The following is a 15708-nucleotide window of genomic DNA, read 5'->3' as shown; positions in this document are numbered from 1 at the left end:
TCTACATTATTTATAGTTGTTTAAGCCTTTGTCTGCACTAAACACGTGAAATTTTAAAGTAGAGTATACATTTTGGAATATTTTGTTGTTATATGAATCTTTTTGTACTAATTAATCAATATTCCTTTTTAGTGTAACTTTACATTTAACTACCTCAAGGGATTTATTCTTAATCCATAGACAGAGACCACACCACCCACATATATGCCTATTAGTGAAGAAAGAAAGATTCTTTCATTCTGTTTTATCTTTGGAGAGTAACTTATTGAGATTCTTGGAAGACTTCATAAGCATTTTAACAATGACTGGAGAGGTTTTAGGTACCGTGAAATGTGTAAGGGAAAGAAAGAAATTAAAAAAGTATGAGAAACCCAATCGTTGAGTCCATGAAGCTTCCATGCACAACATCATATGCTCCTGGAATTAGATACCCTGCTATTTGTTTAAGCTGGTTCTTTTTGAAAGTGAGTTTTTTTCAACATGAGTCTCTTGGCTGGGAATATATGGAAAAGGAAGAGCACTGGGCATAAAGAAGCATACCATTATAATAATAATAAAGCATGGAAGAAAAAAGAAAGACTTATAGTTGATTGTTGTGTATGAAGATCATGCCATAAATGCAGAAGTTGTTAGTTAACCAAATATAAATAGTTGCTGGTGAGAGGAAAACTAGTGTAGTTGTGAACTATCTTATTATTATTTCTTGACTTGAAGATATAAAAGACTTGACATGAAGAGAGAGCTTGGGAGGAACAAAATGGGTTTGTGTTTTAGTGACAAATTGAGGATGAACAGAGAATCTCCGCCTCCAGATGTGGTGAGGGTGTTCGTAGAGTATACAGAGGGAGGGAACCACATGACGGCAGAGCAGCTGCGTCGGTTCTTGGTTGAGGTGCAGGGAGAGACCGAGGTGTTGGTTTCAGATGCAGAGAAGATCATAGAAAGAGTCACAAATGAAAGACATCATATCACTAAGTTCTTGAGGCATTCTTTGAACCTAGATGATTTCCTTAGTTTCTTGTTCTCAGATGATCTGAATCATCCAGTTGTTAGTAAGGTATCCTCTCTCTCTTTCCCTAATGTATTTGTTTTTCTTGTTAATTACATGGAGAGTTTCAATCATTGAGATTCTGATTGTTTCAGGTGCATCAAGACATGGCTTCTCCATTGTCTCACTATTTCATTTACACGAGCCATAACTCTTACCTGACTGGGAATCAAATCAACAGCGAATGCAGCGATGTACCTCTCATTAAGGCGTTGAAGAGAGGAGTTAGAGCTCTTGAGCTTGACCTGTGGCCAAACTCTACTAAAGACGGCATACTTGTTCGACATGGCTGGTATGTTGTTGTGTTATGGTAGTTATTCTAGTTTGAAAGTTTTTTGGAAAAGAATAAGAGAGTATGTTTGATGCTTTATAGGGCATGGACACCTCCGGTTGAACTGATCAAATGCTTGAGATCTATTAAAGACTATGCCTTCTCTGCATCTGCATACCCTGTGATCTTAACTTTGGAAGATCATTTGACACCAGATCTTCAAGCCAAAGCAGCCGAGGTACTACTTTCTTGATCTGAATCACGGCCGTGTTATAGTTAAATAAATTCTTGAAAAATATTGAAGTTCTTCTTTTGGTTGATGAAGATGATGAAAGAGATATTCATGGATATGGTGTATTTTTCCGAGTCTGGCGATTTAAAAGACTTCCCTTCACCAGAAGATCTCAAGTACAAAGTTGTAATATCAACAAAGCTTCCTAAAGGGACTTTGAAAAAGGAAAAGGATTCCGAGTCAGACGTATCAGGGAAGACATCATCAGAAGATGTTTCAGCAGATGATGAGAAGGTACTTGTGTAGTAAATACTTTTTTTTTATTAACCTGAGAATATCTCGGGTGTATGAAAGGGCCTAGACTAATTCCCAATGAAAGGTGGAGTGTAGTAAGGTGTTTTTGTAGCCATGTTGCTTAGCTCTCCGGAATCTGCCTACCACTACATCACCACTTTGTGGTTACTTGTAGTTAATATTTCAAAGTTTTAAGTTTCTCAATGTTTTGTGACAAAAAAAAAAACAAAAGTTTCTCAATGTTGTCTTAGTTTCTCTCTTTGCTTGCATGCAATGGCTTTGTGTAGGTTGAAGAGACAAGCGAGGCCAAAAATGAAGAGGAAGGAACAAGCGAGGCCAAAGAGGAAAAGGATGGAGGATCAGATAAAGAATCCAGCAAAATGGATCTCCTCACATACAGTCGTATGATACTGATTCCTTCTGGAAACGCTAGAAATGGATTAAAGGAAGCACTTACGTTCGATAATGGTGGCATCAGACGTCTGAGTTTGAGAGAGCAGAATTTCAAGAAAGCCACTGAAATGTATGGAACCCAAGTCATAGAGTAAGTATGACAATCCCTTTGAGACATTGCTTCTCTCTTTTTTTATTGCTCTACACGCTTACTACTTAGAATCATAATCTTAGATTCACACAGAAGAATCTGTTGAGGATATATCCAAAGGCAACTCGAGTAACCTCCTCTAACTACAAGCCATTCAGCGGTTGGATGTACGGAGCTCAAATGGTTGCTTTCAACATGCAGGTTTGCATTCTTTCTTTCAAGTCTTTTCAACATTTACCAAAACCTCATGCATCTTGTGCCTCTGATGTTCAGGGTTATGGAAAAGCTCTCTGGATGATGCATGGTATGTTCAGGTCAAATGGTGGATGTGGATACGTCAAAAAACCGGACTTTATGATGAACAAAGGTCCAGATGGAGAAGTGTTTGACCCTAAAGCAAAGTTACCCATCAAGACAACTCTGAGAGTGAAAGTATACATGGGAAAAGGATGGGACTCTGGTTTCCAGCGAGCATGTTTCAACACTTGGTCTTCTCCTAACTTCTACACAAGGGTAAGCAACTCATTACACAAGAATCACTTTCTTTTTTTGAATACCAGAAGATTCGGGCCGAAGCCTATAATCCTCCGGACCTGAAACCACAGCATGTAATATTAGTTTAGTTTCAGCAGTTACTCAAACTAGGGACCTTTCACACAATGGTCAGGGTCCTTTCCCGCGGTCATTTAAACTGGGGTCCTCTGACACTTTGATTTAGATGCTTATTACATTGTTGATTATCTACTCTGAGCAGGTGGGGATAACAGGGGTAAGAGGTGATAGAGTAATGAAGAAAACAAAGAAAGAAGAAAACACTTGGGAGCCATTTTGGGACGAGGAGTTTGAGTTTCAGCTTACGGTACCGGAGCTGGCGTTGCTCAGAGTTGAAGTTCACGACTACAACATGCCAGAGAAGGATGATTTCTCGGGGCAGACATGTTTGCCTGTTGCAGAGCTGAGACAGGGAACACGTTCTGTTCCTTTGTATGATCGTAAAGGCGAGAGACTTGTTGCCGTTACACTTCTCATGCGGTTTCAGTTTGCTTAAAAAAATCAGAGTTTCTTTCTTCTTATTATCATCCTACAAAACGTAGCAGAGAGGCTTTTTCAATTTGTCACTAATAACTTATGGATAATATGCGTACATATAAAAGATATAACGAATCAAATAACTATGGTTGTTCTGAAACAATAGTAAGCTTTTGATATATGAATGAGCTTATATATGTTTGCTCACGATGTATGAATGTATCATGTTGCGTTTTGCATGTTTTTGACCGTTTAATAAAGATACGTATCAGTTTTTTTTTTTAAAGTAACTAAGAAGTTTTGGGTCTGTAGACTCTTGCATCTTTCTAAGTGAAGTTCATATCATAGTAACTTAGTTTTTTTTTTATGTTACGAAAAAAAAAGCAACTTAGTTTTTTTTTGAAAAATAGATTCTTCCTAACCGAACTTGAACATTGTGTCTTTCGGTTTACATGTTAGTTTCAATAAAAACTTCTTATGAGTTATCCCAATAATGTTGATGCTCTAAGCACCCAAAGTTTTATTTAAGTACATAGCAGCTAATGCGAGCACCATAAACTATAGTATAAAACAATGTTTTTATTGATAAAAAACAATTATATTGAAACACTTTATAGTTGTTTTCTTTGTCAAAATTTATAGTCGTTATTATATTTATTAATAAAATAAATACACAAAATATTGTCGGCTGAATAATATATATATATAGTAAATTTTATATATTATAATCTTATGCTAGAAAAAATGTACCTACTCCTAAATCTTTAACAAAAATAAAATATTATTTTTTTGATAATTTAAAAGGTTAACTATTATTAATTTCAAAAGAAAAAGAATATTCTTGCACAGCGTAGACCAAACTTTAAATCAAGAAAATACGATCAAAAATATAGCTATTTAAATCAAAATCGGAAATTCTATATCCGTATTCGGATCTACGCATTCAAATTGAAGATTGAATTTTATTGGCTTCCTGACATTACTCTTTGAACCAAACCCAAAATTAAAAAAAAAACTTAATCCAAACCAAACCCAAATTCATAAATAACCAAACGATTTTTATATTTCTGGAATCGAAAACCAAAACTTACTACCAAACAAGAACTAAACCGAAAACCAAAAATTTACAATTCAAACAAACCAAAATTTATAAAATATTATCAAATTTAAAATTTAATTTAAAAATATAAATTATATATAAACAATCCCGCGCAACCGCACGGATCAGAATCTAGTTTGGGTTTACATGTTAGTTTGATCTATGCTATTAAAACATAATCCTTATTAGAATTTTGTATTTGATTTTCCAACTTATTTACAAATTCCTGATTTTTTTATAAATAAATTCAGCCAGATTATATACAACCAATCAAATTAAATCGTTTTATAACCAACCAATCAAATTGCATCACCATTTAAACCATAATCTATTTAAAAATGGCTATGTATCGTAACCAATTTGCCCATCAATCCAAGTCATTCGGCCGTTTGTTTGTAATATTTTAAAACCCAAATTTTGACACTTAAACCCCAATTATTAACTGATGTCAAAAAAAAAAGCCCAATCTTCCTTAATAAAAGAAAAATACCATTTTTATCTACTACAAAATAGTCATACTAGAAAAAGTCAGGGTCATATATTCAAATAATTTTTTTATTATTTACATTAGTTTATTTAATGTATAACATTTCTAAGTAATTATAAGGATATTAATAACAAATCCATTTTAACTATAAATTTAAATTTTAGTTTTAAGAATAACAAAATTTGTTGAGAAAAAATCTAACAAAATCTTTTTAAAAATTTAAATTTTCTTTTAATTAATGCACTGATTAATTTCGAAATTAGTGGTATAATATTATTATAATTTAATTTTAATTAAATTTTTATTATAAACAAAATAATGAAATTATATGCTAATTTTATAAATTTTATAAGTATATTCTACATTATATTAAAATAGAATTAATTAATGAATTACATATTAAAATTATGTTTTTTGTGCAAACATATTAAAATTATGTTGAATTGGTAAACCAATATATTTTGAAAAATACTTTCATTAAGATAAATAAATAAAATATCATTCACCGTTTAAAGTGACTAAAATATCACTCACCTTTTAAAATGATTAATATTCATAAATTAAGTAATAATTTTTACAAAAAATAAAATTGTTAACATATGTTAAATTTTAATATTTAGAACTATATATCATCTATTAAGTTATTTTTAAAATGACAACAATATATTATCATAAATTATTATATACAAAATAATATAAATTTTTATATCTATAAATGAAATGTTTTCCGCACGGATGTGCGGATTAGAATCTAGTAATTTACTGTCTTTTCATTTTAGGTCAAAATATTCTATAGGCTTTTTGTTTAAGATATAACAAAAAAAATTTCAATTAGAAACATATCTTGGTTGTTATTTAAATATAAATATTAAAAACAAAGAGGAGGACATATGAATGTTTTTTTCACAAAATAATAGTTGGTTAAATTTAATTTTTAATGCTTTAAGCATTATAAAAAAGTTTAATTTTAAAAAAATATATATATGAGGATAAATTTGTAACATTTAAAATCATTTTCAGCATCCATAAATATCTTTAAAACATAAACAATCAACAAAAATATAATTATAGTATAGTATTAACTAGTAAAATATTAAAAACATATCTTATAACTAATAGATATTTGTCATTTTAACTAATAAAATATTAAACGAAAATTCCGCGCTTTGGTCAAAAATCTAGTTATAACTTTAAAGTTTAGTCATGCGTAAAGTGTAAACTGATCCAAGAGAATTTACTAAAACTCAATGAAAACTTTTTTTTTGGTCAACAAAAGTCAATGAATAACTTGATGATAGTATTCAAGAATTAAAAACCTCCCTCCGGTTGTTATGCTAACTAAGTTTGCATCAATATTAAATTGTGAAAACGGTCAAACCTCCGGTTTAAGCGTCAACGACTCCTCCTCCTCTGCTTTTAGCGACAGATCCGGCGAGGTTCCAACAACTTCCTCCGAGAGCAGACGACTCTTCCTCTCATGCATGCGCCGTTGAGAATTCCGACGATTTGATCCGATATCTCGTATCACATCTCGACTCTTCGGCTCTTCCTCATGTTCCATCGACGAGCAGAAGCAAGCACGCTCCTATCCGAGAACAACCCCGAGAATCGGATCAAAATCGCTAACGCCGGCGCCATCAAATCGCTTCCTCTGATCCTCACCTCCAAGAGCACGGAGTAACCTCCGTCTTGAAACTCTCCCTCTGCGACGAGAACAAGGAGCTGATTGCTTCTTCTGGCGGGCGCGATTAAACCGCTCGTTAGAGCGTTGAAGTCGGGAACGCCGCGTGCGCTCCTCCTCCGGTTATCGCAGATCGAAGACAACAAAATCGCGATCGGCTTTGTTATGAATTTGCTGATGTCGACGGCGGAATCGAAGCCGGCAGTGGTGGAGGAAGGAGGAGTTCCGGTGCTTGTGGAGATAAAGACAGAAAGAGATGAGTGTGTCGATACTGTTGCAGCTTTGTGAGGAGAGCGTGGTGTATCGAACCATGGTGGCTCGTGAAGGAGTGATTCCTCCAGTGGTGGCTCTATCGCAAACGAGTAAGAGTCGAGCTAAGCTGAAGGCTGAGGCGTTGATTGAGCTTCTCAGGCAACCAAGACAACAACACTTAGATTCTAACATAAACTAGAGAGAGTGTGTGTGTGTGACTGAATCTTTCGTATCGTGTTTGTGTATAAACACAGTTTGTGAATCAGTGTAATTGACCCCTTCCAGTGGTTTGGGCTTTTACTAATGGGCCTTTACAGATCACATCTCAAATGCCTCGCTAATTAATAATGGACGGGGATACCAGAAAAACTTCGTCATTTACCCTTTATACTTTGACTAGGTGAACTGAGTATATATAGGCCCGGATTGAGTATCCAGAGAATTTTTAAGAGTACCCGAATCCTTATCTGGTGGACCATGATTTTACTGGATCCAAGGTTCTCGGATATCTAGGTATCAGATATATTTCTAAAAATTATAATATACAGCGGATATCTGGATCCGGATTTGAATCCTTAAAATAAATAAAAAATAATATTAATATATATAAAATATTAACAATAATTTTAAAATAAAAATGTATATAATGTTTAATTTATTTCTATGTATAATATTACAAAATTTACAAAAAATTTATATATACTATTATGAAAATGAAAATATAATAACTAAAATTAGGTTTTATATATAGATAATATTATTTTTGAAATAATTATTAATAAAAATTACGGATCCGGATATCCAGACTAAAAAATCAAGACATCCAGATCCAACTTTGACGGATCTAATATTTTACTATCCAGATCCGGATTCGGCCTCTCTGGATATCGAGATTTTTTGGATCGAATCCAGATCGGATCTCAGCTCGAATCCGGAAAGTTCCAGGCCTAAGTATATATATAGGAGAGAAACCATGTTCATCTTTGTTAACCCTACTTAGTAAAAATAAGCTACGTGAATGTTGCGATGCTCATTTTGAACATGCAACTTTTTAGGAAATAGGAGATTTTGATACACCTGTTCTTTACTTGACCTAAAAACTATCCGATAAATTTTATGTTTACCACTTTCATGGTATCACTTTTCATTTTTACCACCACCAAAGAGACATTTTCAAAAATACATTTTTCATTAAGTGGCAAAAAACTCTTATACCATTGTTATTTATATATATAATAAATCATTATTTAAATAAATAAAAAATAAAAATAAATATTTATTATGTTTTCGAATTATACTTTTTCAAATTCTAACTTTGTTATAAATTTTTTATTTTTCATTTTTTTTTGAATTTTTTTTTCCAGTAATTTCTTTTTGAAAATCGAAAATTATGTTTGAAACTATTTTTTTATATATTTTTAAGTATTTATATATTTATTAGAATCCTAAATTTCACATTCCAAAAACCCTACTCCACCCTTCAACTCTAAACTCTAAGTTTAGATTAGTTAGTCCTAGGGATATAAGTGTCTTTTACCTTTCATTAAAAATGAGGGTAAAAGTAATTATTGTAAACTGAAAAGTAGTAATATAAACGTGGTATTCGTGGCAATTTTCCAAAATTATTTACATAAGTAATGATTCGTCGATGTGTTAGAAAAAGAAAGTGCGATTTTCACATCGAAGTGAGTTTTTAGGAGATAATATATGAATGACTTAGAAACAATTGGAAGTAAACAAGAAAACAACAACACAAAACATCAATAGATTCTTGGACATACAGTAATGGAGAATAATACCAAAATAAATGCAATACAAAAGAATTAGATCCCATATTGGTTAGACATGGTCCAAATTAATTTTCCCACTAAGACGTGGTACTAATTGATTGCTTTAATATTGAGTGCATTCCTAAATAATCTTATGAGAAAGTTATACCCATGAAGTTTGATATAATTTTGTTTTTTTTTTTGAGCATGTGATATGTTTTTTTTACGAAAACCATTTTGGCTATCCAAAGGAAACATCCTCAACCACATGTAGAAAACACGAGTCTCCAAAACTTATCAATCTTTGTGAGCTGTGAACTAAATTCACATCTTCTTCAACAGTGTTGATAATAAATTCAAAAGCATGGACAATAAATATCTGTTTTTTGTTACGACGAATACAGTAATGTTGACAAATGACTATACATTACCTGTTTAATTTATATGATGATAAATGATAAACAAAATCTTATCTTTTCATGGTGACGACTGATGAGCGTACCAGTGATACCACCAGTTTCTCGGCCATTGGCTCCTACACTCTTACCTTCTTTTTTTTTACATTTGGTCAACGTCTCTGCTCTGGCTTTAAATACTAACTCAATTCACACGGCCGACACATTATCACTCCAATTCAGTTTTTTAAAGTTTAATATAGTTTTTTTGGGTCCAAAGTTTAATATATTTTTTGGGTCTATAGTATTATGACTATGATTAGTTCTTTTTCTCAAATCACTATCTCCTAATGAAAATCATATACAGTGAACACATGTGTTTCACGAACACATAAAGCCTCACTGTTTCTTTTTCTCTTCCTTTAAGGAACATTATTACCATTTCTATCTGTTTAACTTTCACAAGAGAGAAACAAAAACAAAATGAAGGAATCATTCAAAGTGTGTTTCTGTTGTGTAAGAAGCTTCAAAGTGAAAACAAGTGAGCCACCTCAAGAAATCAAGAAACTCTTTGATGATTACTCCGGAGACGGCAGGATGTCTACAGATGAGATGCTCAGGTTCGTGATCGAAGTTCAAGGAGAAAAACACGCAGATACGAACTACGTGAAGGATATATTCCACAGGCTCAAACATCACGGCGTTTTTCACCCTCGTGGGATTCATGTTGAAGGGTTCTACCGTTATCTCCTCAGCGATTTCAACTCTCCTTTGCATCTTTCCGGCGAGGTGAAGTTTAATGACAAGATCGCTTTATTTTGTTTGAAAGAGATATTTTTTGTGTTTTAAAAATCCATGTAGACGGTGCTTAGGCGACAATTTTATTTTTTTTAAGGCGAAAAATTAGTTACTATAAATTTTGAAAAATTCGGTTACCTAAGCATTAATTAATAATTACCGTCTAACGATTTTTAAGGCGAAAAATTAGTTATTTTTAGTTGTTTCTATGGGATTATTACGGTTTTCAGGTTTGGCAAGATATGAGTCAGCCTTTATCGCATTACTTCTTGTACACGGGACATAACTCTTACTTGACCGGGAATCAACTCAACAGTAGAAGCAGCACCGAGCCTATTGTGAAAGCTCTTAGAAGTGGTGTTCGTGTCATCGAGCTTGATCTATGGCCTAACTCTTCGGGAACCGAAGCTGAAGTTCGTCATGGCGGGTTTGGATCTTGAATCACTCATTGATTTAGTCCTAAGTTTTATAAAACAGTTTCTTGATTAGTTATGCTGTTTGGTTTCAGGACGTTAACAAGTACTGAAGATCTCCAGAAATGTCTTAACGCGGTAAAGGAGAACGCGTTTGTGGTGTCTGAGTATCCTGTTGTGCTTACTTTAGAAGATCATCTGCCTCCAGATCTTCAGAAGAAAGTCGCTAAGGTAAGAACTTGATACATCTTGTTTAGAACAACACTGAGCTTTGAGTGATGATGAATATGTTTGTAGATGGTGAGCAAGACTTTTGGAGAAACATTGTTTCGATGTACCACCGATGAACATACAGAGTGTTTTCCTTCACCAGAAGCACTCAAGAACAAGATCTTGATCTCAACAAAGCCACCAAAAGAGTATCTTCAGACACAGGTCTCTCTAGGCTCAACAACAGATGAATCCGTAAAAGCTAAAGTAAGAGTAACAAAAAAACTAAAGTAACCATTAGTACACTTCTTAAAGGGTCTCTGATGAGGGTTTTGTGTTGTGACAGAAAGTGAAAGAAGCAGAAGAACTGATTCAAGATGAAGATGAGGAGACTGTAGCCATCGAATACAGAGACCTGATCTCGATCCACGCTGGGAACCGCAAAGGAGGAATGAAGAACTGCTTGAATGGGGATCCTAACCGAGTCATACGGTTAAGCATGAGCGAGCAGTGGCTAGAAACTCTGGCTAAGACCCGTGGACCAGACTTAGTAAAGTTCACGCAGAGGAATATTCTGAGGATATTCCCCAAGACTACACGTATTGACTCATCAAACTATGATCCTCTCGTTGGATGGATTCATGGTGCTCAAATGGTTGCCTTCAATATGCAAGTAAAATATTCAGAAACTTCCCCTCTTCACTATAAACATAGATTTAATAGGAAGTGCTTTTTTTTTTAAACTGATACCAACTATACTTGGGTTTTGTATAAATGAAGAGTCATGGGAGGTTCTTGTGGATGATGCAAGGAATGTTTAAAGCCAATGGTGGATGTGGTTATGTGAAAAAGCCTGATGTTTTGCTCTCCAATGGTCCTGGAGGTGAAACTTTTGACCCTTCCAGTAAAAATCTTCAGATCAAGACAGTTCTCAAGGTTTCATCTTTGTCTTTGATTTTGATGTGTTCTTTTCATCCATTTCTTGAGACGCAAGACATCATCATAGCTTTTTTGTTTTGGTAAAATGACATCATCGTAGCTTTGTGTCTATGAATATTAAATTAGATAAAGATCTACAACGGAGAAGGATGGAATATGGATTTTTCTCAAGATCATTTTGATCGATACTCTCCTCCCGATTTCTACGCAAGGGCAAGTCTTCACTCATATTTGACCTAAAGAAGATTTTGTAGAACCCTAGTTAGGTTTCTTGTGCGACAAGTCACTTGACTTACCTGTTGTTGTTTTCATTACAGGTCGGAATCGCAGGAATACCTTTAGACACAACAAGTCACAAAACAGAAACGGATACAGACGAGTGGTTTCCGGTTTGGGATAAAGAGTTCGAGTTCCCATTGCGTGTTCCCGAGTTAGCGCTTCTGTGTATCATAGTGAAAGACTATGATAGTAACACTCAAAACGATTTCGCCGGCCAGATATGTCTTCCGTTGTCGGAGATCAGACCCGGGATTCGTGCCGTACGGCTCCACGATCGTGCCGGAGAGGTGTACAAGCACGCAAGACTGCTCGTGCGGTTTGTCTTGGAGCCTCGTTAGTCGTTTCGCTGTATGATATTCATACATCCATGACGTATGTCAATTGAATAAAGTGTCGGTAAGTTTAAGCCACGTGCTAATAAAAAAATATAGGAAATAACTGATTAAGATCAGCAATACTATATATATAGTTTGTGAATACAATGTGTTCAAATCTCAAACGGCTGATAATAATATTTAATCTGTATAAGATGTTGATCATGTGGTAACCACTAATACCAATTGCTTTCATTATGGCAACCCACACTAAAGCAACATTTCATGATGCCGTTACGGCAAATTCATACTAAAGCAACTTTGATTTATTATTATGGTAAATTGCACTAAAGGCTTAAATCAAAATGTCTTTATAAAGAACATTAATTCTCTCAAATAGTCTTTTTAAAAATTTTATCACAAAAATAGCCTCAAAAAATAAAATGATTAAAATAATCTTTTTATTTTAAAAATTTTAATATTTATTTTTTATTCTTAAAAATTTGAACACATCTCCAAAACTCAATCCCTATCATTTTCTTCCTTCGAGTCTATTTTTTTCAAAATAAACTAAAAAGGTTTGTCTAAAGGAATTTCTCTAAAAAGTTATATATAAATTACGGATATTCCCTGCATGGCAGGCACAGATGTTTAAATCCAATAAGACCAAACCAATCCCAAAATAAGCATAGAAAGAGAATGATATCAAATGTCGTCAATATCTATGAAAGTCATAAAACCGAATCAAAGTAAACCGTATCCCACACCTATAGTTGTCTAGTTGGTCATGCACCACATGATGATAAGATGAGACAAGACTGGTATCTACAGTTTCTTCAACTATTAGATACTGAATTAATAAATTTGCCAACATGATCAGAGAAAGAGTGGAGATTTAGGGCTGAATCTATGAAGGCCGACCTTGGTCCCAAGAGACTGAACATCAGCCTGAACTTGAGCTTCAAACTCTGAGTACGTGAATGGCTTATAGTTTGATGACTTTATCACACAATCTCTCTGCGGGGACACAAAATAACACACCGAGTGTCTTTCTCTCGTCCTATCCTTCTTCTTCACTCTATGCTTCACACTCTTGTACTCATCGTCGCTTATAGCCTGAATATATAATAAATACATCGATCAAACGATTATATATTGATCAAACTCATAAATATATACGTTAATTTACCTTCATCATATCTCCTAGATTGATGATGAGAGTATCAGCAACAGGTTTTACACGCAACCATTCTTCACCTTTCATGATCTCAAGCCCTCCGGTTTCATCTTCTTTTAATATTGAGATAACCGAACTATCCGTGTGGACTTCCATTCCCAGAGCTTCTCCTTCTGCCTCTACAGAGGAGCTCTGAGGATACCGGTAAACTCGTATGAGCCCTGTTGACTCCGATAAGAGTTCTGATCTCTGGTCACCGGATAATTCTAGGTTTAGTGCTTGTGCTATAGCTTCAAACAAGGCGGATACAGCAATTCTAGTTATGTGCCTTCCATATTCCTCTATCAACACTCTGCACACTCACAAAGAAGATGGTGGATCCGCAGTAAATTTTAGACAAGAAATCAAGTCTCAAAACTTTGTGTACAATTATATATTGAGATAAAAACTTATGTAAGGTAACACTGGTTAGGGTTTTAAAAATTTACTAGTCTAATTTTCTTGCTTCTATCTAAGTTTGAAATATATGGAGCAAACACCCAAACTGCCGTATAAGCTAAAAGCTCTCTACTAATTTAAAGCAGTTATTAGCACAATGGTTGAGATAAAAGTTAATTTATATATGCATGGATATACAACAGTACTGGCTAGGGTTTTGAAAATTCAATTGTCAACTTTTTTGTTTAATATCTAAGTTTGAAATATATGGAGCAAAAATCCAAACTGTATAATTATATATTAAAAGCTTTATATTACTAAGACCATTTCCAATAGTCTCTCATTTTGAGGAAAAACATGAAAATATAAGAGAAATCACTTTCCAATAGTACATTGGTTTGAAGAAGAAAATGAGTTTATGAATAGTATTCCTTCAAATCTGAGGGAGCATCATTCAAAAACTCATTTTAATGTTAGACTATTTTATTTATAAATTATTTTTTGTTTGCGACAACAAATGGATAATAAAAAGAGAAATTTCTTATGATAGTTATTTTTAAGTTTTTGTCACAAAAATAACCATCAATGAAGAAAATGACCAAAATAAGTTTTATTAAAGGTAAAAATGTATTTTTATCCTAGGGTTAACTAATATAGACTTAGGGTTTAGAGTTAAGGGGTGGGGTTTTGGGATAGAGTTTCAAATTTAAAATAAAAATTAAAAATTAAAATTAAAAATTTCAAAATAACAATGGACTATTTTGGTCAATTTATTTTTTTAAGGTTATTTTTGTGACAAAAACTTAAAAAGTGCTATTTGAGAAAATTGCCCTATAAAAATCTATACTAACAATCCAATCGAGAACCCAAACTAGAGTCAAAGTGTCAACATAGTACACATGTTAAAGGGACTTTCGAGCACATCGTACAAACTTGTACGTCATTGTGTTTTATTATTATGAGAATATGATGGAGAAAGAAATGAGGAAAAAATGTCTTACATTTTTATATTTTCTCCAAAAAGGGTGCGAAAGTTACCATTTCGTCTGTGCAGACATCAATCTTCACTAGCTGAGAAAGTTGTTGCAAACATCACTTCTGTTAACTATAAAATGTTCATGCATTCCATTATCCAGTCAAGGCTTCACACTCAGCATGTAAAGGTGGTCGGTTTTGTTTGATAGTCAGACCCCATAATCTTACTAGATGGCTTACCAGTAAAAGAAACCATCCTTGACCCAAAAATTGATCATGTTTCTTCCATGATCAATCGATGTAGCACTAACTTATCGTGTTATCGTGAGGAGCCTGCTCCGTAATTTATTTTATTTATAAATTGATCCTTTAATTTTTATATAGTTTTGTTTTGAATCTAAAAAATTCAATATTTGTGTTTTATGTTTTAAAAAGACTATTAATATTATTATAACATACAATTATAAGTGTATATAAATAATTTATATTCTTTTAGAACTAAAATTATGTATATAATAAAGATATAGTTGAAATAAAAATATTTTGGGTAAAAATTATAAAATAACAAGCATTACAAGAATTAATAATAAGTGTTAATAATAGAATATATATATAAATACATGTATATATATATATATATATATATATATTTTTTTTTTTTTGATAATCGTGGGGATTCCAAAAACTTTCTAGATCCAAAGATTAATCCCACGAAGTCTTACATCCAAATATGTAATTAATCTATCAACATGGTATGGCAAAGTGGCCAAAACAAATTGAATCCAAAGTTGAAGCTTCAGCTGAAACCCATTTACCACTACATCAACACAACTTGGTTAATCTCTAATATATTGAAAGAGAAAAATTACAACATTCGAGGTAACCATGTGTCATCACCACAATGAACCTTAGAATCATTATAAAAATAGGTTGCTACATCTAAACATATAATAAAAATTTTATTAAACTAACCATTAATAAATTATTAATGTTGTTCATTATTTTCTTAAATAAAAAATACAGAATTGTCTAATGTGGATAAAGTATATATATGACAATTAATG

At 33.2% G+C, this 15708-nt stretch overlaps 3 protein-coding genes and 1 pseudogene across 3 annotated transcripts; 3 read left to right on the top strand and 1 right to left on the bottom strand.

Moving 5' to 3' along the window:
* The first annotated feature begins 324 nt into the window (after positions 1-324).
* LOC106430851 (phosphoinositide phospholipase C 5-like) lies at positions 325-3628 on the top strand. Its single transcript, XM_048768941.1, has 8 exons — positions 325-1057; positions 1144-1340; positions 1422-1557; positions 1645-1845; positions 2133-2389; positions 2473-2590; positions 2663-2902; positions 3144-3628. Exons 1-8 carry the CDS (start codon positions 731-733, stop codon positions 3435-3437), a joined length of 1770 nt encoding a protein of 589 aa, XP_048624898.1. The 5' UTR covers positions 325-730; the 3' UTR covers positions 3438-3628.
* A 2510-nt stretch (positions 3629-6138) lies between these two features.
* On the top strand, positions 6139-7551 carry LOC106440576 (annotated as a pseudogene).
* A 1754-nt stretch (positions 7552-9305) lies between these two features.
* LOC106430919 (phosphoinositide phospholipase C 1-like) lies at positions 9306-12279 on the top strand. Its single transcript, XM_013871713.3, has 8 exons — positions 9306-9890; positions 10130-10326; positions 10408-10543; positions 10610-10789; positions 10869-11195; positions 11303-11458; positions 11588-11674; positions 11779-12279. Exons 1-8 carry the CDS (start codon positions 9585-9587, stop codon positions 12076-12078), a joined length of 1689 nt encoding a protein of 562 aa, XP_013727167.2. The 5' UTR covers positions 9306-9584; the 3' UTR covers positions 12079-12279.
* Positions 12280-12930: 651 nt separating this feature from the next.
* LOC106444529 (gibberellin 2-beta-dioxygenase 5-like) lies at positions 12931-14613 on the bottom strand. The gene is made up of 3 exons (XM_048768070.1): positions 14603-14613; positions 13244-13583; positions 12931-13170 (listed from the first exon to the last, which is right to left on the bottom strand). The coding sequence occupies exons 1-3, from the start codon at positions 14611-14613 to the stop codon at positions 12931-12933; spliced, it is 591 nt and encodes a 196-aa protein (XP_048624027.1).
* Positions 14614-15708: the final 1095 nt, after the last annotated feature.

The sequence above is a fragment of the Brassica napus genome, chromosome C9, assembly GCF_020379485.1.
Source record: "Brassica napus cultivar Da-Ae chromosome C9, Da-Ae, whole genome shotgun sequence".
Classification (NCBI taxonomy): Eukaryota; Viridiplantae; Streptophyta; class Magnoliopsida; order Brassicales; family Brassicaceae; genus Brassica; species Brassica napus.
The sequence above is the reverse complement of the archived record's forward strand: the minus strand, read 5'-3'. Positions and strand labels throughout refer to the sequence as shown.